A 26,341-nucleotide genomic window follows, 5' to 3' on the forward strand; every position below is an offset into this window, starting at 1 on the left:
CACTGTTTTGCAGTTTGGCTGAATACTGAACGTGCACAGCACATTTTATTTCGAAGTTTTTTTTTGGGGTGCAAACATTCGCAGCAACAGCACACTAGCTGACTGTTGCGTTTTGGAAAGATGAATCCCATGCTGTTTTTCTTCACGTTCATGGTTTATTTCGCAGACGTGGTGGAGCTCAAACCCCGCAAAGGTAAGAACAATATTCCACCGTTTTGTATGGTTATTATCTAGAATAACTTCCAAGGCGTTCTTTATTGCCTGAGAAGATTATGGTTTATAGAGGTGTGCGTTCCCCCCTCACTTGATCGGCCCCCACAAAACCAAAACAGAGGATATATAAAGAACATTTTTCACGTGTTTGCGTTATTTGGATGACATTCTAAACTATTGTGCGTCTCGTCTCGGACTGAGGCACGCTGTGACTCCAAAGCCCTCCAGGAGTGATTTCAGGAGCGTTTTTATGCTCTATAATATTATTGCAGATTACAAGCGGGACAAAGAGACCGCAGTGGTATTGTTTTGTTTGGCTCAGGGTGGCATGTGTGTTGGCTCCGGTGTGGAGAGAGAGGGAGAGAGAGGTTGTCGGGGAGACGGAGAACAGAACAAACCGTTTTTTTTTTTCTTAATCATTTTTTTCCACATCACTTCATCCAGACAAACACAACTTTTTTTTTTCTTTTGCGTCACGCGCCACGCTTCATATCGCTCCATCTATGCGTTTAATTTGTCAGAAGATTATTGCTCATCATTCATCACATCATCATCACTGCACTGTCTGTCTGCCCTCTTTCGTGTGCGTGTGTTTTTGACGAGCACGCACGTCCGTGCACGGTGCAGGAGGCTCGGGGGTCCTGTGCACGTTCAAAGACAAGACGTTCAGCCCCGGAGACAGCTGGCATCCTTACCTGGAGCCCTTTGGGTTCATGTTCTGCATGCGCTGCTCCTGCACGGAGGTAAGTCAACGCTCTCTGTGCACTTATTTGACAATCAGAACAACGTATATTAATTAAATATAGTCTATGTAATTCAATTTTAATTGAGTGTATATATAATATGAAGGACCACAATGAAACAAGCCAATATAAGTGCTTTCTTGGGTTTTAATTAAATCGTCTTTAGCAGACAACATGTAATGTATAGACTTGTATTTGAACTGGACTTTCCTGTGTTTTTTTCTTTCTTGCAAACTGTTCATAAAGTAGCCTAATCAATCATTCAATCAATCAATCAATCAATCAATCAATCATTAATCAATCAATTCATATTAAAGCACTGTTTCCCCAACAGTGGGTCTGGACACATTTTGTGTGTATTTTTTTTTGTTTCCAATAGGCTACATTTTGTTTCTTCAAATGATTATTTCAAAACCTTAAAAAAAAAAAGAAAATCCCAAAACAAAGAAATTTTTCATGAATTAAAAAAACAAATTCAATGATTCGTCTTTAATAATTAATTTCATGAAGAAAAAATAAATAAATCATACCATGAATTAGAAAACAGATGTTTAAGTATAGCCTATAGTAGTGGAGTAAGCTCACAATGCGGCACGGAACAACGCGTTGTGATGAGCTTGTAGATCTGATATCGGCGAGCTACAGAATGAGCGTGTATAGGGGCTGAGAGAACGTATCGGGGTTAGGTGAGGTAACATCACATTTATCTTTTGGGGACTCGCAGGCTAAAGGTTTGGGAACCACTGATTTAAAGGAATATTATTCTAATACTGTATTGCAGTGTCTCAAAAAAAGAAGAAGGGGGAGAAAAAAAGAGAAAAAAATTCAGTGATTTGGTGACTATACCGGTATATAGTACTGTAACTTTGAACGTGACATTGATGTATGTGTTCTCGCCTGTGTGTGTGTGTGTGGTGTGCGTGCTCGTGTGTGTTAACACTGTGCTCTTGGTTCTCCCGTGCACGCAGACGGGCCACGTGAAATGTAACACCATCAAGTGTCCCAGCGCTCCGTTGTGAGCACCCTGTCAAAGACCCTCAGCAGTGCTGTTCTCGATGCACCGGTAGGTTATTTAAAGACTGCATTCCTAACTTTAACCCATTCTGACCTGAGATCAGATTAATACGAGGTTTCCGCCGGACAAACACTGGGACTGATGAACCCATTCTGACCTGAGATCAGATTCTAAAAATGTCAGTCGTTCTTTGAATTTTCAAAAAATAGCAGACCTACAAGCTCGTATCGCGCCACTCGGTGGCGCGATACGAGCTTGTAGATCTGCTATTTTTCAATAGCTAAAGCATAACATGATGCCGACACCAAAATGGGTGCCCGGTCAGAATCGGTTAAACCCATTTTGACCCGAGGCCGATTAAAAAAATAAAGTCTTCTAAATCCTAACGGTTTTCTGAAAAACCCCATGTTTCTATGTGTCAGTCGTTCTCAATCATTTTCATGTCAAGGACCCCCCAAATAATATATGTAATTGGCCGCAGACCCCCATCTGAAAATATGTAGTTCCAGGGAAACCCCCCCCCCCCCCCCCCCCCAGAAGCAAAGATTTGAGTTAAAAACGTTCACTGTGAAAGAATATATATTCAAAGATTTGTGACACATTTTCAAGATTTTTCAAAAATAGCAGATCTACAAGCTCGTATAGCGCGGTGCCGCCCTATGAGCTTGTAGATCTGCTATTTTTCAATAGCTAAAGCATAACGTAATGCTTGTAACACTAAAAGGGGTTCCCGTACAGAATGGTCAACTCTGAGCGTCTATATGTGATTTGCTGTTCTCTTTGGGGGGGAAATTACATCGACAGGGCCAATGTTTGGACAAGATATTTGGTGTAGACTGGAAAAAAAAGTATCGCAAGGACAGAGCCCTGCAGGTGCAGTTTGCTGGAGCACTGTTTCCCAAAGAGTGGGTCGCGACCCATAAGAAGTAGTTAAAATAGCCCATCTACAAGCTCGCGTTTAGCGGTTTATAGGCATACTCTACAATAATCTCATAATCTCTCGTTTGGGTCAAAGTCGTAGAATTTGTCACACACACGCAGTGAAATTTGAAATGTAGTGAAATTTGACCCATCTCTTGGAGCGGTGAGCCGCAGCCAAGGAGCGGTGAGCTGCAGCCGAATGCTCACACTTTCTGTTGCAAAAAATGAAAAAAAATAGCAGATCTAAAATCTAAAATGACAGATATATGCTCTCCCGGTTTTTTGTGTGTCAAGTGTCTATTCTGTTCTGTTCTATTTTTTTATTATAGTGTCAAATCACAAGAGATATAAACTATGTTTACACAAATGTTAGGGAGGGGAGCAGTGGGATCCAGTAGAACTATACAAGACAAGTCATGTTATGTTTGGTTGTGCGTGGGTGTTATACTCTCCGAAAATAGCCGATAAGTAAACAGCCTATATCTTTCTCTCCCATGCTATTATTACATTATACAGGCTACTATTGTTATACCTGCTAATGTTAGTTTTTGCAGTTGTTGCTATCGCTCTCTGTGTCTCTCTCCCTCTCTCTCTTTCTCTTAACCCTGACGCGGTTGAGGCTGATGGCCGCCCAGTGCGCCCACCCTAGAGTTCTGGCTCTGCCTCAGGTTGCTTCCAGTTATGTGGCTCTGTGTGTAAAGTGTCTTGAGACTAGAATTGTCACAAGGAAGGATGTTTCACTGTGAAAAAACCTATAGGTTGTGGGTGGCTCCATACACTACGCAATAAAATAAATGGTGTTAATAATTGGTGTTTTAAGCATTATGTTATACTTTAGCTATTGAAAAATAGCAGATCTACAAGCGCTATGAACTTGTAGGTCTGCTATTCTTTTTAAATAGTGAAAATGTGGCGCATCTGTCTGCTTGTGCTGCAGGCTTTGAGGCTCCGATACCTTTTTCCCTGATGATGGCAATAAACCGTTTGAACAGGCTGTTAAAGTTGAAATAGAATGAATTACCATTAGCTGTGCTGCTGAGCAACACATTCTTAGATGTGGTGACATTTAAACTGACGATTAATTGTCACGCAAATAATTGCGATTAGCGATTTAATTGTGTGTTTTCTTTTTTTCATTGAACTTCGGAACGCTACAATTTGTATTTAACCACAAACTACACAGGGCAGATTATGACAAATGACTTCAATATGCAAAGAAATCACTGACACATTTAATAATGTTTAATATTCTTTTCTGTCCAAAATATGTACAAAATAGCAGAAATCAGTGGCGTGCACAGACATTTAGAGGGGCAGGTGCTCAAGTGAAAAAAGGGCACCTTGTGCAGCACCTGTGCAGTGCACGCCACTGGCAGAAATAGTTGATCTACATGTCACAAAGCTTTTATATCTGCTATTTTAGAAAAACATATCGACATTTCTCAACATGGAAACAATTAATGACGATTAATGCAAAAACTATTGCGATTCCCTGAAATAATTGCGATTAGGCGATTATGTAGCGATTGTGAGCGGCCTATAGATCTGGTCTGGTTACATGCCTCTCTCTGCTGCTCGCATGGATTACAGTTCTCAGTCTTTATTGAAAGCCTGCTGTGCACCGGAAATAGCAGATCTACAAGTTCACAGCACTGCCACTGAGCCTGCAGATTGGCTATTTTCGGTCATATAGTCATATAGCCTATAGTTATTTTAAGATGAAAGAGTACTTGAAGTGATCAAACTAGCGATAGAATACAAGTTTAGAAGCATCTTCCAGAAACAGAAATGTCATCAAAACAATCAAATCTGTGATTTCTTCAGCTGTTCGGCTGCAGTGTTGCAGCACATTTAGGTTTTAGTTTCAGTCATAGAGTCTCTTGAATAGTTTTCATTTAGTTTTAGTCACATTTTAGTCACCCGGAATGTTTTGGTGTTAGTCTAGTTTTTAACCCATTCTGGGCGGGCACCCATTTTGGTGTTAGCATCATGTTATGCTTTAGCTATTTAAAAATAGCAGACCTACAAGCTCATAGCGCGCCACCGAGTGGCGCGCTACGAGCTTGTAGGTCTGCTATTTTTGAAAAAATCGAAGAAGGACTGACATTTTTAGAATCTGATCTCAGGTCAGAATGGGTTCATCAGGACCAGTGTGTGTCCGGCGGAAACCTCGTATGAATCTGATCTCAGGTCAGAATGGGTTAATGGACTAAAATGTATTTTGGCGGTGCCTTGATGCCGTCGAAAGGCCTAGTTTTACACTTGCTGAAAATAGCCGATCTACAAGCTCACAACGCGCCGCGCTGCGACGTGTTGTGAGCTTGTAGATCGGCTATTTTCAGCATGCAACCAAGTGTAAAATGACTTCTCGTCCACTAGTCCCTCCCTAACCTTTTAGTCTAGTTTTTATTTGTTGATGAAATTGTCAATATATTTAGCCTTATAGTTTTAGTCATCATTGCTTAGTTTTCATTTAGCTTCCATTTAGTTTTCGCCAGTGGAAAAAGAGGTAGTCGACGAAAAAAATTTCGTCGTAGTTTTTAGTCGACGAAATCAACACTGCTGGTCGGGCCTGAAACATCACCGTTACATTTTCAGTCTTGGTATTTTACTCTATGACCTGGCTAAGATATGTCTGCTCTTCATTTAGCGGAGAATATCTCAACTGTTCCTGGCTAATATGACCGCTGCGAACAACGTGGGAACTGTGAGAAATTCTCTATCCGGGGCGAAGTACCCGTAAATGACCACACCAGACAGCTACTTCAAACATGGCTCTATCTTCTATCTAAACTGTTTGTGCGACAGATTTCCTGAGATGCTCAAAATGTTCAGAATGCTCATGTTTGAATACTCAATAGACCATAATGCACACGGCGGTCATCTTTCCACAAGCCAATGGCAGGGTGGAAACTAGCCGCAATTTGCCAATGACTGCTAATTGTATTAGATTATGTCAAACTCACTAAAATTGCAGCTGTGTACGAAAACCTTGAATGATGCTCTTTGTATCTGAGTATTTTGTTTTTGTGCCGTAGACGAGCCCCTCAGGATCCCCGCGGGCCTACGGGCCTCGGTGAAGTCCTGTCGCCACAACGGAACCGTCTACCAGCCGGGAGAGAGCTTCACCAAACACAACCTGTTCCCCTCGCGCACCACCAACCAGTGTGTCATGTGCACGTGCTCCGTAAGTCGCTTCACCAAACACAACCTGTTCCCCTCGCGCACCACCAACCAGTGTGTCATGTGCACGTGCTCCGTAAGTCGCATTTCTTCACCGTTCCTTTGGTTGTTGTTATCAGTTGTTGTTGTTGGGCAATGCTACATATCACATATTACACCCCTTTACTCCATTATATTATATTTCTTATTACTTGGTGTCAAGAGTAATATATTGCATATTACTTTTGCCCCCCACCTGCAGAAAAAAGGATGTACCCAACCACCACAAGCTGTTTAGCCAGTTTCTTTTAGAACTGAATCAACTGAATATATATATAATATAATATAATAATATTATGTAATATGTGCTATTTTTTACATACATATGGTATAATATTACTGTTTTGGCAGAGTAATGCCATACTTGTTAATGGGTAAAATAACAATATTACAGTCACTATTAGCCACTATCACTATTGGCAGAGGAAGTGTAGCGCCCAGGATTACATTAGATAATTGACACTGAAGCAAAGAAATGGGTTGCAAAATTGTGGGATAAAATCGTGTCAATAAATTCCGTGCAGGTGATTTGTAGAGGGGGGGGGGGGGGGGGGGGGGGGGGGGGGGGGGGGATTACTTTAGTTCTTAGTTTGGTTACAATTTTCATTTTATCAAACGTTCAGAATAAGGACTTTATGTTCATAAAGACAGATATTTAGGCTGCATGGTAGGCTCAAGTACTGCATTTTAAAGCACCTTCTTTCTTTTTATTTATCTTTTCTCTCCTTTTTTGTTTTTGTTTTTGCATTACTGCACGTGTGGAACTAGCTTATGAGATATAAACAGGATTTACCTTTAAATAGTTTATCGGTGATGTTTTTTCGTTTCTTTTCTCTTTGCATCAATAGACAGACGTGTGGAGTTAGCTTATATGAAATATAAACAGGATTAACCTCTAAATAATTTACTGGAGACTGGAGTCATGTTTATCTTCTTTTTGAAGATGGAGGGAACATGTTCACACGTCCTCCCTGTGCTCCACGGTGACAGGACAGATGATAAGGGGAGCACAGTTTATACCGTTAATGGACCAAGGACAGAAGAATGGATATCGTTTCTCAGTGAAGGAGCATCCAGTGAAAGAGTGGAGGAGAATGCTGGACTCCACATCGTAAAAGGAGACCAGACCCGCCTCATAATCCACAAACAATCCCACTTTCTGGAGATTCTCTGCTACAGCAAGGACGCCATCAGGGTTAGCAGCAGCCATGTACTTATTTCCATTCCGCAACCCTATAGTCCAGTAACCATTGCTGGAATTCGGGATGCTTTCCTTTCCTTTCCTTTCCTGTCGATGGACTCTCTGACCACTTCTAAAGACTGTAGACTGAACGAGTTTCCTGTAAACTGAACCTCGTAGTAAAACCTTCCTGAGGAGAATCCTTGTTTTCCTAAGACATAGACACCTGGAGAGAATCTCTCCATGTTGTCAGGGAGAGTCTTCCGTAGGTATCCATGACTCACTTGTTTTCCATCCTCAGACAGGATGAGCCAGGGATGTGCAGTATCAGGGTCCAGAGTTACAGCCACCTCATATTGCTGGACATTCCTCAGCTCAACATCACGGATCTTCTTCATCTCTTGGCCGAGTGTCTTCTCCAGCTGAGCCACAGATGTCCTCCCTGTCCCCACAGGTGAAGACCGATGGACCTTGACCTTTGTCCAGTCCTTGGTGGGTCTCCACCCTGTGTAGATGGAGGGGAAGTTGAGGAGGTGGAGGTGGTCTTCAGTGCGCAAGATCCGTTTCAGCTGAGAGCTTCTCTTCTCTAATTGAGTGATTTCCTGTAGCAGCTCTTTAATGAAGCCTTCAGCCTGTTTCTCTGTTGTTTTCTGCTTCTCTTCAATGCCATCAATGAGCTCAGCCTGGCTTCTCAATACAGCTGATCATAGTGGTGAAGACCTGCACACTGTCTGCTATGACTGTATATCAGCATCTTTCCTGCTGAGCTCAACTGAGTGTTTGGCCTCCTGGATCTTCTCTCGTCTCTCCTGAATCATCTGCTGAACTTTCAGCCTCTGTCATTGCTTCATATTCTTGACTCCTGAACTGTTGAACCATCTCAGCAATAAAATAATTGACAGATAGATCTTTGCACACAGTGGACACTTACACACAGTAGCAGTGTCCCAGTAATGTGTGATACAGGCTTTGCAGTAGTTGTGTCCACATGAGGTGGCGACTGGATCAGTGAACACGTCCACGCAGATGGAACACAGGAAGTGATCTTCAGAGACAGAAATGCTGGCGTACGCCATTCCTACACGCTGAGAATAAACGTCAGAGTGTGACACACTGGAAATGTACTGTAAAAAGCTACTTAAAACTGTGTAGAAGTTAAAAAGTGTAGTTTCCTGGTGTTCTCGACCAGTGATGTGTGATATTACAACAGCAGAATAATCAGCTATAAGGGTCCTTTCTATGATACAATACTGTCCCCGTACACTCTGTAACGGCCGCTCGTCTCTTTGACTGAAGCCACTCCCACTCTGTGACATCAGCTTTTAAGTCCAGCTGAGCCAGATCTCATGTCGTCAAACATGACCTCATCAAATGTTGTTGTGGGGTAAAAGTACCATATTTGGATCTGAAATGCAGTGGAGTACAAGTAAAAGTATTGGATATCTGAAATAGTGTTACTATTTTTGAGGGGCGCGCTAGCCCCTCCTATGCCCAGCTTTGAGGTTTTGTGTGAACACAAACATTGGCTGATGATTGGCTGGTCTCCCCATAGCGATGATTTGATTGGCTATACTCAAGAGAGTGCGGATATTGTTTGTTTCAATTCAGTGTAGATTGTCAGAAACAGAACATTGTCAGTGAGAAAGGGGGGGCATATGGCAAGGTGTTACATGTTAATTCTAATAATTCTCCCCTCCCCTCCCCTCTCCTCTCCTCTCCTCTCCTCTCCTCTCCTCTCCTCTCCTCTCCTCTCCTCTCCTCTCCTCTCCTCTCCTCTCCTCTCCTCTCCTCTCCTCTCCTCTCCTCTCCTCTCCTCTCCTCTCCTCTCCTCTCCTCTCCTCTCCTCTCCTCTCCTCTCCTCTCCTCTCCTCTCCTCTCCTCCCCTCTCCTCTCCTCTCCTCCCCTCCCCTCCCCTCCCCTCCCCTCCCCTCCCCTCTCGGTTTGCGTGTGTGCTGCTGTCTCTTTACTTTTGATTCATGTCCTTTCAGAATGGAAACATCTTCTGTGCTTTGAAAACCTGCCAGTCGCTCAGCACCTGCTCCTCGCCGGTGTCTGTTCCAGATACCTGCTGCTTGGTGTGCAAAGGTTGTCAAAACCTTGACGTTTTTTACACTCTTCTCCTCCTTTTGGGCCATGCATCGGTTCTGGTTCTACTTGACCTCACTAAAATATATAGATATATACACACACACACACACACATATGCACGCACGCACGCACACACGCACACACAATACTTTCTACTGTAGCGTGTGAGCTCCATGCTGACCCAGTACTTGGAGAGGGTTGGAGTTTGGCCCTAAACGCCATTCCTGAGTGTAACTGACTTACTAATGTCGTATATTACACTGTATTATGGGCCTCCCTTCTGTCAAGGTGGTGTCAAGCTGAGCTGGGCGTTATATTCATATCATATGGATGTTGTGATATTATCACGTTACGTAACTTAAACGAGCTGTATAAAGATATTATATAAATATATATATATAAAATACAGTTTCAGGTTGGGATTTACCAATTTCAGCTTTAATGTTTACATTGTTCCTGAAGGAATTTGTCTGCTAATCTTTTTTGTGAAAATAATATTTTCTGTTTAGAAGAACAAACGCGACGATTATTATCACAATATAGAGCTATTTAAGAAGGTTACTGAACAAACTCTCTATACTCAGTATAGTCTATAGCAATGATTACTATCACAATATAGTGCTATTTAACTCTGTTACTGAACACACACTCAGCAATGATTACTGTCACAATATAGTGCTATTTAACACTGTTACTGAACACACACTCTATAGCAATGATTACTGTCACAATATAGAGCTATTTAACACTGTTACTGAACACACACTCAGCAATGATTACTGTCACAATATAGAGCTATTTAACACTGTTACTGAACACACACTATAGCAATGATTACTGTCACAATATAGAGCTATTTAACACTTACTGAACACACACTCAGCAATGATTACTGTCACAATATAGAGCTATTTAACACTGTTACTGAATACACACTCAGCAATGATTACTGTCACAATATAGAGCTATTTAACACTGTTACTGAACACACTATAGCAATGATTACTGTCACAATATAGAGCTATTTAACACTGTTACTGAACACACTATAGCAATGATTACTGTCACAATATAGAGCTATTTAACACTGTTACTGAACACACTATAGCAATGATTACTGTCACAATATAGAGCTATTTAACACTTACTGAACACTCTATAGCAATGATTACTGTCACAATATAGAGCTATTTAACACTGTTACTGAACACACTATAGCAATGATTACTGTCACAATATAGAGCTATTTAACACTGTTACTGAACACACACTCAGCAATGATTACTGTCACAATATAGAGCTATTTAACACTGTTACTGAACACACTATAGCAATGATTACTGTCACAATATAGAGCTATTTAACACTGTTACTGAACACACTATAGCAATGATTACTGTCACAATATAGAGCTATTTAACACTGTTACTGAACAAACTCTTTTTCCATGTGATTAGATGGAGGCAACAGTGGATCTTCATCCTCGGAGGATGGGACCCTTCAGTTGAACCGAGGCGTGGTAGGTCCTCCTGAACGTATCCCATAGTGCTAGAGCTCTGTTACCAACTTAACACTTTAGGACCTGCAGAGGGTTGCACCACCTCACACAAACTTAGCCTAGTTAACTTCAAAGTCATATTTAACACATTCTGACCTGAGATCAGATTCATACGAGGTTTCCGCCGGACACACACTGGTCTGATGAACCCATTCTGACCTGAGATCAGATTAAAAAAATGTCAGTCGTTCTTCGATTTTTCAAAAATGGCAGACCTACAAGCTCATATCGCGCCACTCGGTGGCGCGATATGAGCTTGTAGATCTGCTATTTTTAAATAGCTAAAGCATAACATGATGCTGACACCAAAATGGGTGCCTGGTCAGAATGGGTTAAGCTATAACAAGGCTAAGTTTGAACTTAAAGGTGGAGTGCCGTGATTTTCGACTAAAATGTATTTTGGCGGGCCTTGATGCCGTCAATAGGCCTAATTTTACACTTGCTGAAAATAGCAGATCTACAAGCTCACAACGCGTCACTGCATACAGTGTGCAAGCACCAGATACAGTCCCTGCACTACAGTGCACAGTGCAGACCCACTTCTGAACTGAAAATAATGTTATATGGCACGGCGGCCAACAGTTCCAACTTTCAACTTCCAAATACATCCTTGCAGGCAGTGACAGTGAGTAACAGTATGTACTGTAGCCTGCCTGCCTACTTGTTCATGTTCTGGGCAGCTGCTGCTGCTGGTTTTACAAGCGTCAGCGTGATACTTTTACAATGAATTAATTACTCACCTAACGCTGTCTGCCGGAGGATCCACTTCCACCATGTTTAACGTATATTCCAAAGTGTGTACACATTGTTTAAGTCAAAGATGCGCAGCATCATGGCTTTCATATAGTAAATATATACCAGGCTTTTCTCTGCTCTACACTCTGTCTTAGGTTGTGACCAGGCTTTTCTCTGCTCTACACTCTCTGTCTTAGGTTGTGACCAGGCTTTTCTCTGCTCTACACTCTCTGTCTTAGGTTGTGACCAGGCTTTTCTCTGCTCTACACTCTCTGTCTTAGGTTGTGACCAGGCTTTTCTCTGCTCTACACTCTCTGTCTTAGGTTGTGACCAGGCTTTTCTCTGCTCTACACTCTCTGTCTTAGGTTGTGACCAGACTTTTCTCTTCTATACACTCTCTGTCTTAGGTTGTGACCAGGCTTTTCTCTGCTCTACACTCTCTGTCTTAGGTTGTGACCAGACTTTTCTCTTCTATACACTCTCTGTCTTAGGTTGTGACCAGGCTTTTCTCTGCTCTACACTCTCTGTCTTAGGTTGTGACCAGGCTTTTCTCTGCTCTACACTCTCTGTCTTAGGTTGTGACCAGGCTTTTCTCTGCTCTACACTCTCTGTCTTAGGTTGTGACCAGGCTTTTCTCTGCTCTACACTCTCTGTCTTAGGTTGTGACCAGGCTTTTCTCTGATCTACACTCTCTGTCTTAGGTTGTGACCAGGCTTTTCTCTGCTCTACACTCTCTGTCTTAGGTTGTGACCAGGCTTTTCTCTGCTCTACACTCTCTGTCTTAGGTTGTGACCAGGCTTTTCTCTTCTATACACTCTCTGTCTTAGGTTGTGACCAGCCTTTCCTCTTCTTTACACTCTCTGTCTTAGGTTGTGACCAGCCTTTCCTCTTCTTTACACTCTCTTGTCTTAGGTTGTGTGACCAGGCTTTTCTCTGCTCTACACTCTCTGTCTTAGGTTGTGACCAGGCTTTTCTCTGCTCTACACTCTCTGTCTTAGGTTGTGTGACCAGGCTTTTCTCTGCTCTACACTCTCTGTCTTAGGTTGTGTGACCAGGCTTTTCTCTGCTCTACACTCTCTGTCTTAGGTTGTGACCTGGCTTTTCTCTTCTATACACTCTCTGTCTTAGGTTGTGTGACCAGGCTTTTCTCTGCTCTACACTCTCTGTCTTAGGTTGTGTGACCAGGCTTTTCTCTGCTCTACACTCTCTGTCTTAGGTTGTGTGACCAGGCTTTTCTCTGCTCTACACTCTCTGTCTTAGGTTGTGACCAGGCTTTTCTCTGCTCTACACTCTCTGTCTTAGGTTGTGACCAGGCTTTTCTCTGCTCTACACTCTCTGTCTTAGGTTGTGACCAGGCTTTTCTCTGCTCTACACTCTCTGTCTTAGGTTGTGACCAGGCTTTTCTCTTCTATACACTCTCTGTCTTAGGTTGTGACCAGGCTTTTCTCTGCTCTACACTCTCTGTCTTAGGTTGTGTGACCAGGCTTTTCTCTGCTCTACACTCTCTGTCTTAGGTTGTGACCAGGCTTTTCTCTGCTCTACACTCTCTGTCTTAGGTTGTGACCAGGCTTCTCTCTTCTATACACTCTCTGTCTTAGGTTGTGACCAGGCTTTTCTCTGCTCTACACTCTCTGTCTTAGGTTGTGACCAGGCTTTTCTCTGCTCTACACTCTCTGTCTTAGGTTGTGACCAGGCTTCTCTCTTATACACTCTCTGTCTTAGGTTGTGACCAGGCTTTTCTCTTCACAGATGTGTAAGGCTGGGACCGAGGCTAACCAGTGATGTACTATGTTATTGTTTCTTGTTCTAATACACACACAGAGACACTCGGTAGACCAGTGCTCAGGAGGAGAGCAGCTGAAGAGCCGGCCGGCCCCGGACCCCCGTCCCCCCCGCCCTCCCCCCCACCACCACCACCACCACCACCACCATCACCACCTGCATGGCAGCAGCCATGGGGGGGCCGCGGTGAGGACCACCCCTCTCAGGGGCCTGAGGCTCAATAAACTCAACCTCAAAGGGGCCGCCGAGACCACCGTGAAGATCCTACTGCAGAGGAAACACCAGAGAGGTGAGCTCGGTCCACGCACACAACGCACACGCACACGCACGCACACACACACACACACACACACACACACACACACACACACACACACACACACACACACACACACACACACACACACACACACACACACACACACACACACACACACTGAACTGTCTTCTAACAAGTAAGACGCGCAAACGCGGGAAGCGAACGCAGCTCGTAAATTGCAGTGTGTGTGTGTGTGTGTGTGTGTGGTTGTTTGTGTGTGTGTGGTTGTTTGTGTGTGTGTGTGTGTGTGTGTGTTTGTGCTACAGCTGCGCCCTCTGGTGGCGGGCGGGTGGTGTCACAGCGGGACAGACAGACAGACAGACACACACACACACACACACACACACACACACACACACAGACAGACATGATCTGCAGGGTCTCATAGTTAGTGCTCATTGCGTTCGCAACTAGGGTTGCAACAGTTAACAGTTTAGATGCCGTGCTCGAGATAACGAGAGTAACTTGCCTTTGTCCAGGACGGCATGCCCGAAATAACGACATTTGATTAATTGTGATTAATCTAGCAAAAATGTATCAGAACGGCTCATTACTCGGTATTCATTTGATCAGAAACGCCCCCTTTCCTATACAAAACTTGATTGATTTAGATTGAGGTCAGGTAGATTATAGTTATAGTCACCAATGTACAGTATGTATTTAAGTTTTTAAATGTACAAATATTTATTTCCCCATAATAGGTAGTTAAACAACTTGTTGACTAGTAAACTAGGCAACTAGTCAACTAGTAAAAATGACTAGAAGTGAATGCCCTAGCACATGCACATGTGCGTGTGTTTTTTCCGTCTCCATCTCCTAGCATGTAGTTAACATGTGTTTTTTTTTATCTCATAGCCTATATATATACAGTTTCCTCACAGCATGTGTATACAGTAAACACATGTTTTTTATTTGTATATTTATTTATCTCCATAGCATGTATATACAACGGGAAGACGTTCTCCCATGGAGACATGTGGCATCCCGTGCTGGGGAAGGTGTTGGAGTGCATCGTGTGTTCCTGTAACGACGGCCAGCAGGACTGTAAGCGCATCAGCTGCCCCAGCCAGTACCCCTGCTCCCTGCCCCTCAAGTCCCCGGGCAAGTGCTGCAAGGTCTGCCCAGGTAATAAGGATCACACCATCAGCTGCCCTGTAGTCAGTTAGCCTGGTTAATAAACCAGACAGAATCAGCCGTTGGCAAAAAATAAATTGCCTGCCGGCGGATTTCGGTCTGGAGAGGCTCAATTGTACGCCCATTTCCTACACCAGGGAATGTGTGCGGCCAATCGGGACACGGTATGCAATATGGGCGGGCTTTGGTACAGTGACTTTCAACGCTTGAGACCTTTGACTGACAGTAGCTCTGACCAATTGCGTCAAAGAGAAAATGTTTCCCTGGAAATGAAATCCAAGCTGAGCCTCCCCAGACTAATATCCCGCGGTCCGTGAGATATTAGTCTGGTTTATTCACCAGGCTAGTAGTCAGTACCCCTCCACACACACACACACACACACACACACACACACACAGCAGTGTTGATGTTATCGTCGACTGAAACTAAGACGAAAAATGTTCGTCGACTACCTTTTTTTCCACTGACTAAAACTAAATGAAAACTAAGCTATGATGAGTAAAACTGAGACTAAATATATTGACACTTTCTAGTGGACAAGAGATCCAGTATAAGTCAATTTACACTTGGTTGCATGCTGAAAATACCCGACTGATCTAGAAGACATCTTTTTAATTTCGACATTATAGGCCTAAATGGGTTAATATCTAAAAACCAAGTCCTGGTGGTATGTACTGCTCCTATTTGTCGGTAGAGCACTTGCCTTTGCATCGCACGGTTCTCGTTTCATTCCCCCGGCAGCAACGGGCGCTCATTATTATTATTATTATTATTATTAGCGTTATGATGAGTATCACTTGGCTTGGTGTAAAGTGTGATTCATGTATACTTGGTTGTGTGCCAGTGCACTAAAAATAACCAATCTTCAAGGTTACTTATTTTTTGTCTCCCTCGGGAGAAATCTGTCTTGGAGACGAGGACCAGCTGCATACACAATACAGTACAGTACAGTACAGTACAGTACAGTACAGTACAGTACAGTACAGTACAGTACAGTACAGTACAGTACAGTACAGTACAGTACAGTACAGTACAGTACAGTACAGTACAGTACAGTTTCAGACATTTAACCATGACTCTCAATACTTTGTAAAAAGCTGTTAGTGGTTAGTGTAAAATAAAATTCAAATCATAAAGTCCCAATCACACAAGGATTTGGCAGCCTCGCCCCCCTGCAGTATCTCGGAGGAGCCCCTAGGGGTCCCAGACTCCCTGCTGAAGACCCCTGCACCTCATAACCTGTCAGTCACACCCTTCCCTAAATCCCACCCCAAACAGCAATTTGTCCACTGCCAATGCAAATAGTTTAGTGACTGTTGCTATGCAGGTCAGGCGTTCAAGCAATGTTATTTTGCATGGCTGTGTTGTTGAACATATACACAGCTTAGTTAGTTCCTGCGAGAGTGTCACAGACAAAAACTAAATGGAAAAAAAAAAGGAAACTAAGCTCTAAAACTAAGACTAAATATAAACAAATAAAAACTAGATTAAAATGTTAGGAAGGGACTAGTGGACAAGAGATCCAGTATATAAGTCACTTTACACTTGGTTGCGTGCTGAAAATAGCAGATCTACAAGCTTGTAGATCTGCTATTTTCATCAAGTGTAAAATCAGCTATTACGACGGTATCAAGGCCCGCCAAAACACATTTTTTCAACTGTATATTTAGTCGACTAAAATCCGATGATATTTAGTCGACTAAAACACTAGACTAAACACTAAAACATTCCGGGTGACTAAAATGTGAGTGAAACTAAACGAAAACTATTGAATTGGAGACTATATACGACTGAAACTAAAATAAAAAAAATCACACCAGTGTGAACCAAGTGGTGCAACTCCCGTCTATTGGTTCTCTGTATCGTTCCAATTTGTATCGTTCCAATTTCTTCTCTGTATCGTTCCAATTTCTTCTCTGTATCGTTTGCGTCCAGCAGGTGGCAGCCATGTCACATACTTCTCTCGTTCCAATTGCACGCATGCGCACACCACTCGTGCTCACACAGGTACATCACAAACAAACAGGTACACGGACATTGTTTGCTGGATGTAGAAGTGGTTGCACCACTTAAAAATGTGCTGCCAAAAACAACACTGCATGCTCACAACCAGCGGATGTTGTCATGCTGTTGCTTCTTGGTGCGTCCAGCAGAGGTCAAGGCGAGCAGCAGCAGCAACCAGACGCAGTGCTACCCCGGCTATAAGAACAAGCTGCTGGCCGTCTACAAGGTGCAGTCGTCTCTGAAGGCGCATCAGGCCCACGAGGCGGCGTCGGTGGTCCGGGTCATCGCCGTGGAGAGGCAGAGCAACGCGGAGCTGGAGGTCCAGGTGTGGAAGGCCGTGGAGGGCACGGGGGACACAGGTGGGTGGCACCAAGGCCGTGGAGGGCACGGGGGACACAGGTGGGTGGCACCAAGGCCGTGGAGGGCACGGGGGACACAGGTGGGTGGCACCAAGGCCGTGGAGGGCACGGGGGACACAGGTGGGTGGCACCAAGGCCGTGGAGGGCACGGGGGACACAGGTGGGTGGCACCACCAATCAATGTGAAATTCCAAATTATATAATGCAGGTCGTTTTGTGGGAATCATCTGATTAGTTGCATGGAAACGGCTTCTAGACGATCCTTAACCCATTTAGACCTGAGACCAGATTCTACAAATGTCTTCTAAATCATTTTTTTTCTGAAAAACCATATATGTTTCTATATGTCGGTGGTTTTCAAGCACAAAAAATATAAAATTTGACCGCTGATTTTCACGAAAAAAACTAAAAACTAAAGACAATAAAAAATAACAAAAGAGTCGTAATTTTGTCAAAACTGTTTCCGTTTTCTATTGATTGAATAATGAAATATAAGAGGCCAACCTTGTGGAGCTTGTAGAGCGGCTGCCTTCGCTATTCGTCATACGAAATACTGTTAATTTATAATTGTTGAATTAACTCTGTATACATTGACATAACAACGCGTCATCAGAGCGGAGGGAGGGGCGTCAGCTGCGACTCCGCGGCTCCGCCCACCCCCCGGGGTAAGATTTGTGATTTGTGATTTGCTCTCGTTCACTGCAATGCAATTTGCGGCATTTTCAAAACAATATTGCGCAGAGTAGCGATTATCTAACGTATTTGCAATGCCATACGTTGAAAGATCTGTTGCCCGCGGACAAGGCACGTTACCTCCGCAAGTTAGATATTATCGGCATAGGTGTTTGCCGTATGTGATTAAGGATTGGAAAAAGTTGCATTGGCAGCCATAGAAAATTCTGCCCGGGGTAAAACACCGGATGTGATGTTTTTGGGCGTTCCTGTCTTGTTAAAAAACCGGCTGTGACGTTTTTGGGCGTTCCTGTCTTGTTTCGTGTCAGTGTATATCCATGGGCATAATAGCATGATGATGCCATTACAAAACCTGGGCTACATGGAAGAAATGTGTTTAATAAAACAAAATGAACTGTTAGAAGTCAAAAGAGTATACAGATCAACTACTATACAATCAATATAAATCTGCATAGAAGATAATTTCAGATTTCAAGGACGGAGGGAAATACTAAATTAACTGTTAACTACATTAAAGGTATATTCAGTGATTTAATTTAATTCAAATATCACTTATTTTTTTGTTTTGTTGTGATAATCCTCTCTACTATAGAGTGTGCTGACCATATAAGGAGTTCCTCCCTGTCCCCAGTTAACCCCTGGGGGTCAAAAAACCTTAGGTTTCGTTTTTGACTCTCTATCCTGATTGGACGAAAGGCTGGGTCCCACAGCCAAAAACGAAACCTATGGTTTTTTGAGTGAGATCACTGAATATACCTTTAACACTTTTCACGGGGGCGAGTCGGTAAAGGGGCGAGTCGTCTGGTATTCCCAGTATGCCCAGCTGTGTTTGTGTTGCTGGGGGGGGGGGGCTGAGTTGACCCGGCGGGGACACACTCCTGGACATGGGATCTTGTGGAGACTGGTGGGTTTCGGGGAGGGGGGAGGGGGTGAAGATAGGGGAGCGTGTGGTGGTGGTGACACACACACACACACACACACACAGAACCAGGTTTAGGAGGGATCAGGGGCGGGGTATAGACCAAACAGTCTGCTCGGTTGACAAGCTTCTCTATCTGACAGATGTCATGTCCACTTGTCATAATGTCTACGAGGGGTCTGGGGATGGAGCTGCACATTGAACTCGCAAGACTCTTGCATTTTTCACTTTTTCACCATGTATTCCTTCTGTCCAGCACCTGGGCTTTTATCACTGCTGGGGATGTGCGTGCCTTTAGTAAACTCTTTTACTAAACAGAGAAGAGACCTTCCACCCTGGCCCGAGGCCCACACTAAACCCAAGCGTTTAGGTTATAAACAGTTTTAAACACATATTTGTAACACTTTTTAAACGTGTCACAGTGTTTAGATTATAAACAGAAGAACATGTTTAATCGCCCGTAACACTTTTTAAACACATAAACGTGTTTAGTTTTTACAATCAAAGTCAGTCATATAGGTGTTTAGAATTTGAACACTAGGTGTTCTCGTGAGGTGTTTGAGTGAACTCGTGTTCTACTGTATTTTATGACCATTAATAAACACTTATTATTACACACATGGTGTTTAGGTTTAAACGCGTCCAATGTTCCAGGGATTTACAGTGAGCTTTAAAACAGAGACCTTCCACCTGTCCTTTGGCCAGAGGCCTTCATCTAGAGCTTTAAAACAGAGACCTTCCACCTGTCCTTTGGCCAGAGGCCCTCATCTAGAGCTATAAAACAGAGACCTTCCACCTGTCCTTTGGCCAGAGGCCTTCATCTAGAGCTATAAAACAGAGACCTTCCACCTGTCCTTTGGCCAGAGGCCTTCATCTAGAGCTATAAAACAGAGACCTTCCACCTGTCCTTTGGCCAGAGGCCTTCATCTAGAGCTATAAAACAGAGACCTTCCACCTGTCCTTTGGCCAGAGGCCTTCATCTAGAGCTATAAAACAGAGACCTTCCACCTGTCCTTTGGCCAGAGGCCTTCATCTAGAGCTATAAAACAGAGACCTTCCACCTGTCCTTTGGCCAGAGGCCTTCATCTAGAGCTTTAAAACAGAGACCTTCCACCTGTCCTTTGGCCAGAGGCCTTCATCTAGAGCTATAAAACAGAGACCTTCCACCTGTCCTTTGGCCAGAGGCCTTCATCTAGAGCTATAAAACAGAGACCTTCCACCTGTCCTTTGGCCAGAGGCCTTCATCTAGAGCTTTAAAACAGAGACCTTCCACCTGTCCTTTGGCCAGAGGCCTTCATCTAGAGCTTTAACACAGAGACCTTCCACCTGTCCTTTGGCCAGAGGCCTTCATCTAGAGCTATAAAACAGAGACCTTCCACCTGTCCTTTGGCCAGAGGCCTTCATCTAGAGCTATAAAACAGAGACCTTCCACCTGTCCTTTGGCCAGAGGCCCTCATCTAGAGCTATAAAACAGAGACCTTCCACCTGTCCTTTGGCCAGAGGCCTTCATCTAGAGCTTTAAAACAGAGACCTTCCACCTGTCCTTTGGCCAGAGGCCTTCATCTAGAGCTATAAAACAGAGACCTTCCACCTGTCCTTTGGCCAGAGGCCTTCATCTAGAGCTTTAAAACAGAGACCTTCCACCTGTCCTTTGGCCAGAGGCCTTCATCTAGAGCTATACAACAGAGACCTTCCACCTGTCCTTTGGCCAGAGGCCTTCATCTAGAGCTATAAAACAGAGACCTTCCACCTGTCCTTTGGCCAGAGGCCTTAATTCATCTAGAGCTTTAAAACAGAGACCTTCCACCTGTCCTTTGGCCAGAGGCCTTCATCTAGAGCTTTAACACAGAGACCTTCCACCTGTCCTTTGGCCAGAGGCCTTCATCTAGAGCTTTAACACAGAGACCTTCCACCTGTCCTTTGGCCAGAGGCCTTCATCTAGAGCTATAAAACAGAGACCTTCCACCTGTCCTTTGGCCAGAGGCCTTCATCTAGAGCTATAAAACAGAGACCTTCCACCTGTCCTTTGGCCAGAGGCCTTCATCTAGAGCTTTAAAACAGAGACCTTCCACCTGTCCTTTGGCCAGAGGCCTTCATCTAGAGCTATAAAACAGAGACCTTCCACCTGTCCTTTGGCCAGAGGCCTTCATCTAGAGCTTTAAAACAGAGACCTTCCACCTGTCCTTTGGCCAGAGGCCTTAATTCATCTAGAGCTTTAAAACAGAGACCTTCCACCTGTCCTTTGGCCAGAGGCCTTCATCTAGAGCTATAAAACAGAGACCTGTCCTTTGGCCAGAGGCCTTCATCTAGAGCTATAAAACAGAGACCTTCCACCTGTCCTTTGGCCAGAGGCCCTCATCTAGAGCTTTAAAACAGAGACCTTCCACCTGTCCTTTGGCCAGAGGCCCTCATCTAGAGCTTTAAAACAGAGACCTTCCACCTGTCCTTTGGCCAGAGGCCTTCACCTAGAGCTATAAAACAGAGACCTTCCACCTGTCCTTTGGCCAGAGGCCTTCACCTAGAGCTTTAACACAGAGACCTTCCACCTGTCCTTTGGCCAGAGGCCTTCATCTAGACTAGAGCTTTAACACAGAGACCTTCCACCTGTCCTTTGGCCAGAGGCCTTCATCTAGAGCTTTAAAACAGAGACCTTCCACCTGTCCTTTGGCCAGAGGCCTTCATCTAGAGCATTCAAACAGAGACCTTCCACCTGTCCTTTGGCCAGAGGCCTTCATCTAGAGCTATAAAACAGAGACCTTCCACCTGTCCTTTGGCCAGAGGCCTTCATCTAGAGCTTTAAAACAGAGACCTTCCACCTGTCCTTTGGCCAGAGGCCTTCATCTAGAGCTATAAAACAGAGACCTTCCACCTGTCCTTTGGCCAGAGGCCTTCATCTAGAGCTATAAAACAGAGACCTTCCACCTGTCCTTTGGCCAGAGGCCCTCATCTAGAGCTATAAAACAGAGACCTTCCACCTGTCCTTTGGCCAGAGGCCTTCATCTAGAGCTATAAAACAGAGACCTTCCACCTGTCCTTTGGCCAGAGGCCTTCATCTAGAGCTTTAAAACAGAGACCTTCCACCTGTCCTTTGGCCAGAGGCCTTCACCTAGAGCTATAAAACAGAGACCTTCCACCTGTCCTTTGGCCAGAGGCCTTCATCTAGAGCTATAAAACAGAGACCTTCAACCTGTCCTTTGGCCAGAGGCCTTCATCTAGAGCTATAAAACAGAGACCTTCCACCTGTCCTTTGGCCAGAGGCCCTCATCTAGAGCTATAAAACAGAGACCTTCCACCTGTCCTTTGGCCAGAGGCCTTCATCTAGAGCTATAAAACAGAGACCTTCCACCTGTCCTTTGGCCAGAGGCCTTCACCTAGAGCTTTAACACAGAGACCTTCCACCTGTCCTTTGGCCAGAGGCCTTCATCTAGACTAGAGCTTTAACACAGAGACCTTCCACCTGTCCTTTGGCCAGAGGCCTTCATCTAGAGCTTTAAAACAGAGACCTTCCACCTGTCCTTTGGCCAGAGGCCTTCATCTAGAGCTATAACACAGAGACCTTCCACCTGTCCTTTGGCCAGAGGCCTTCATCTAGAGCTATAAAACAGAGACCTTCCTCCTGTCCTTTGGCCAGAGGCCTTCATCTAGAGCTATAAAACAGAGACCTTCCACCTGTCCTTTGGCCAGAGGCCTTCATCTAGAGCTATAAAACAGAGACCTTCCACCTGTCCTTTGGCCAGAGGCCTTCATCTAGAGCTATAAAACAGAGACCTTCCACCTGTCCTTTGGCCAGAGGCCTTCATCTAGAGCTTTAACACAGAGACCTTCCTCCTGTCCTTTGGCCAGAGGCCTTCATCTAGAGCTATAAAACAGAGACCTTCCTCCTGTCCTTTGGCCAGAGGCCTTCATCTAGAGCTATAAAACAGAGACCTTCCACCTGTCCTTTGGCCAGAGGCCTTCATCTAGAGCTTTAACACAGAGACCTTCCACCTGTCCTTTGGCCAGAGGCCTTCATCTAGAGCTATAAAACAGAGACCTTCCACCTGTCCTTTGGCCAGAGGCCTTCATCTAGAGCTTTAAAACAGAGACCTTCCACCTGTCCTTTGGCCAGAGGCCTTCATCTAGAGCTTTAAAACAGAGACCTTCCACCTGTCCTTTGGCCAGAGGCCTTCATCTAGAGCTTTAAAACAGAGACCTTCCACCTGTCCTTTGGCCAGAGGCCTTCATCTAGAGCTTTAAAACAGAGACCTTCCACCTGTCCTTTGGCCAGAGGCCTTCATCTAGAGCTTTAAAACAGAGACCTTCCACCTGTCCTTTGGCCAGAGGCCTTCATCTAGAGCTATAAAACAGAGACCTTCCACCTGTCCTTTGGCCAGAGGCCCTCATCTAGAGCTATAACACAGAGACCTTCCACCTGTCCTTTGGCCAGAGGCCTTCATCTAGAGCTATAAAACAGAGACCTTCCACCTGTCCTTTGGCCAGAGGCCTTCATCTAGAGCTTTAACACAGAGACCTTCCACCTGTCCTTTGGCCAGAGGCCTTCATCTAGAGCTTTAAAACAGAGACCTTCCACCTGTCCTTTGGCCAGAGGCCTTCATCTAGAGCTATAAAACAGAGACCTTCCACCTGTCCTTTGGCCAGAGGCCCTCATCTAGAGCTATAACACAGAGACCTTCCACCTGTCCTTTGGCCAGAGGCCTTCATCTAGAGCTATAAAACAGAGACCTTCCACCTGTCCTTTGGCCAGAGGCCTTCATCTAGAGCTATAAAACAGAGACCTTCCACCTGTCCTTTGGCCAGAGGCCTTCATCATCTTGAGCTTTTCATTTGTGTTGCAGGCGTTTTACAGCTGATGGAGGCGGGAGACGTTCCGAAGAAAGACGTTATGGCCAATCCAGAAAACTATACGTTACTCACAACAGTGGACGAAGGTTTGTTCCTCTTGAAGAATACCAACCGTGTTCTCTTGTTTAAAGGTTAAAGCGCTGTTAGTAATCATTTGAATTCAGTAACAACAGGTGTGGTAAAGACAGAGACTGCCTTTCTCTCTTTAAATACATTTTCAGGGGGGGGTTGTCTTCACTTCCAATTTCACTTGCTTAGTTCTCTGTCCTGATTGGATGAAATTGGTATCCTGACGTGAAAATGCATTTTCTGTTTACTGAAGCTAGAGCTGGGGAGACTCCTGTTACTGAACATTAGTTTATAGCAATGATTACTGTCACAATATAGAGCTGTTTAACACTGTACTGAACACACTCTATAGCAATGATTACTGTCACAATATAGTGCTGTTTAACACTGTTACTGAACACACTCTATAGCAATGATTACTGTCACAATATAGAGCTGTTTAACACTGTTACTGAACAAACTCTATAGCAATGATTACTGTCACAATATAGAACTGTTTAACACTGTTACTGAACAAACTCTATAGCAATGATTACTGTCACAATATAGAGCTGTTTAACACTGTTACTGAACACACACTATAGCAAGGATTACTGTCACAATATAGAGCTACTGTATTTAACACTGTTACTGAACAAACTCTATAGCAATGATTACTGTCACAATAGAGCTATTTAACACTTACTTTAACAAAAAACTATATCACTTACCCTACCTTTAATGTGCCAATTGCAATTTAATTTGCAATGATGATGGACTGTTTAGATTATTATTGATTATTAACGCCAGCATCGAGCTGTATCGTGAGTATCTCTGCTCAGTTCATTTCATACATTTAATTAAAAAAAAAGGTTTTGATTGCATTTTCTTTTTGTAGAGACTTGGAGGAAGTTCCGCGAGGAGGGAGACAACCTCAGCGACGTTCAGAGCACGGCGTGCGAGGACGGCATACGAGAGATCCTCAAGTTCCTCAACCCCAAGCAGGCAGACGGACTGTGTTCCCCCTGAAGCTCTGCTCAACCCCAGGCAGGCAGACGGACTGTGTTCCCCCCTGAAGATCTGCTCAACCCCAGGCAGGCAGACGGACTGTGTTCCCCCTGAAGCTCTGCTCAACCCCAGGCAGGCAGACGGACTGTGTTCCCCCCTGAAGCTCTGCTCAACCCCAAGCAGGCAGACGGACTGTGTTCCCCCCTGAAGATCTGCTCAACCCCAGGCAGGCAGACGGACTGTGTTCCCCCTGAAGATCTGCTCAACCCCAGGCAGGCAGACGGACTGTGTTCCCCCTGAAGCTCTGCTCAACCCCAGGCAGGCAGACGGACTGTGTTCCCCCCTGAAGATCTGCTCAGCCCAGGGGGGCAGTCAGCCAGATATTTCGTGAAGCCTCATTTGAAATCGGTAGTTCATATAATGGCCTGTTGTGGCGCTGGACCGGACCCAAAAAGCCCCATAGCTCCATAGAGGCCCATGTATTTTGGCCCAACTTCACCTAGACTGTATTACCTTAATAAACATGGTCATGAATACTTTCTTCTTCCAGTCACTAGTTTAAAGTCTCATTTCTAATGTCATAATATTCTTTTTGGAAAATTATGGTCCCATTAATTAAAAAAATGACCATAAAGAAAAAAAAACATCGCGTATGTTCTGAGGGGCGTGGCTACCATTACAGTCTATGATCGGGATTCCCCTCCCACTCGAGTCAAAATAAAAACCAACGGAGAAGAAGGGGGGAAGTCCCGCCTCGTTGTCTGGGCAGCCAATGACCAGCTGGTATACAAAACGGAGCCAGCCAATGGCCAGCTGGTACCAAAGATGGCGACTTACATCAGGAATTAGCATATTATTACAGGCTTCATTTTACGTTCATGTTAGACCCGGGGAACGCTTTGTCCATATTTTTTACAGTCTATGGCTCAGCCCCAGGCAGGCAGACGGACTGTGTTCCCCCCTGAAGCTCTGCTCAACCCCAGGCAGGGAGACGGACTGTGTTCCCCCCCTGAAGCTCTGCTCCGCTTCCTAATCCTGCCCTCACGTCACAAACCATGTTGTCACTAGAGAAAGCAACCAGCAGGTACATTACGGTACGCCATATGGACATGCAGTATACATTATCTTCACATCAACGCATCAACTAGAGACATTATTTTTAGAGGGAATTGAGAGCTTTTATTTCTCTGTTTTGCACTTTGATTTTTTTCGTGTTTTCCGCATTTTTTATTTTTATTTTATATATTGTCACTTATCGAATGGTGGTTAGAAAGTGACACGATATCCCATCAGAGTTGATACTTTGAAACGTTTTAGAAAATGGGTAATTTGAAAAATGATTAATTTATGGCCGTGCTATTAGTAAACATAATAGACCAATGCCAAATCCATTACTATGACAGTAATTACCACATGGTATCAATTCACCCGTCCCTCTAGTCCCAGCCTGGTATATAAGCACCCGGTCGAGGCATTCAATTTCATGTTCATTCAAATCAGTGTTGTTTTCGTCGACTAAAAAAAAAATAGCAGATCTACAATCTCACAACGCGTCGC

General features: G+C 44.3%; 2 protein-coding genes across 2 annotated transcripts in view; both read left to right on the forward strand.

Moving 5' to 3' along the window:
- LOC310866892 (sperm-associated antigen 7 homolog) overlaps positions 1 to 22,508 on the forward strand; it is a 40,856-nt gene extending 18,348 nt beyond the window's left edge. Inside the window, exon 8 of the mRNA XM_083776689.1 lies at positions 22,494 to 22,508. The gene's annotated coding sequence lies outside the window, so the exon portion shown is untranslated. The remainder of the gene's footprint in view (positions 1 to 22,493) is intronic.
- Positions 1 to 25,257, forward strand: LOC310866851 (chordin-like protein 2). Its single transcript, XM_083776607.1, is given in 12 exon segments — positions 1 to 193; positions 841 to 956; positions 1,925 to 1,969; positions 1,971 to 2,019; positions 5,931 to 6,079; positions 9,283 to 9,379; positions 10,840 to 10,901; positions 13,497 to 13,746; positions 14,713 to 14,901; positions 17,062 to 17,274; positions 23,722 to 23,814; positions 24,675 to 25,257. Coding segments are annotated over 12 exon segments (1,467 nt in total). The 5' UTR covers positions 1 to 120; the 3' UTR covers positions 24,806 to 25,257.
- The last annotated feature ends 1,084 nt before the right edge of the window (positions 25,258 to 26,341 follow it).

The sequence above is a fragment of the Protomyctophum parallelum genome (assembly GCF_964188405.1).
Source record: "Protomyctophum parallelum genome assembly, chromosome: 1".
NCBI lineage: Eukaryota > Metazoa > Chordata > Actinopteri > Myctophiformes > Myctophidae > Protomyctophum > Protomyctophum parallelum.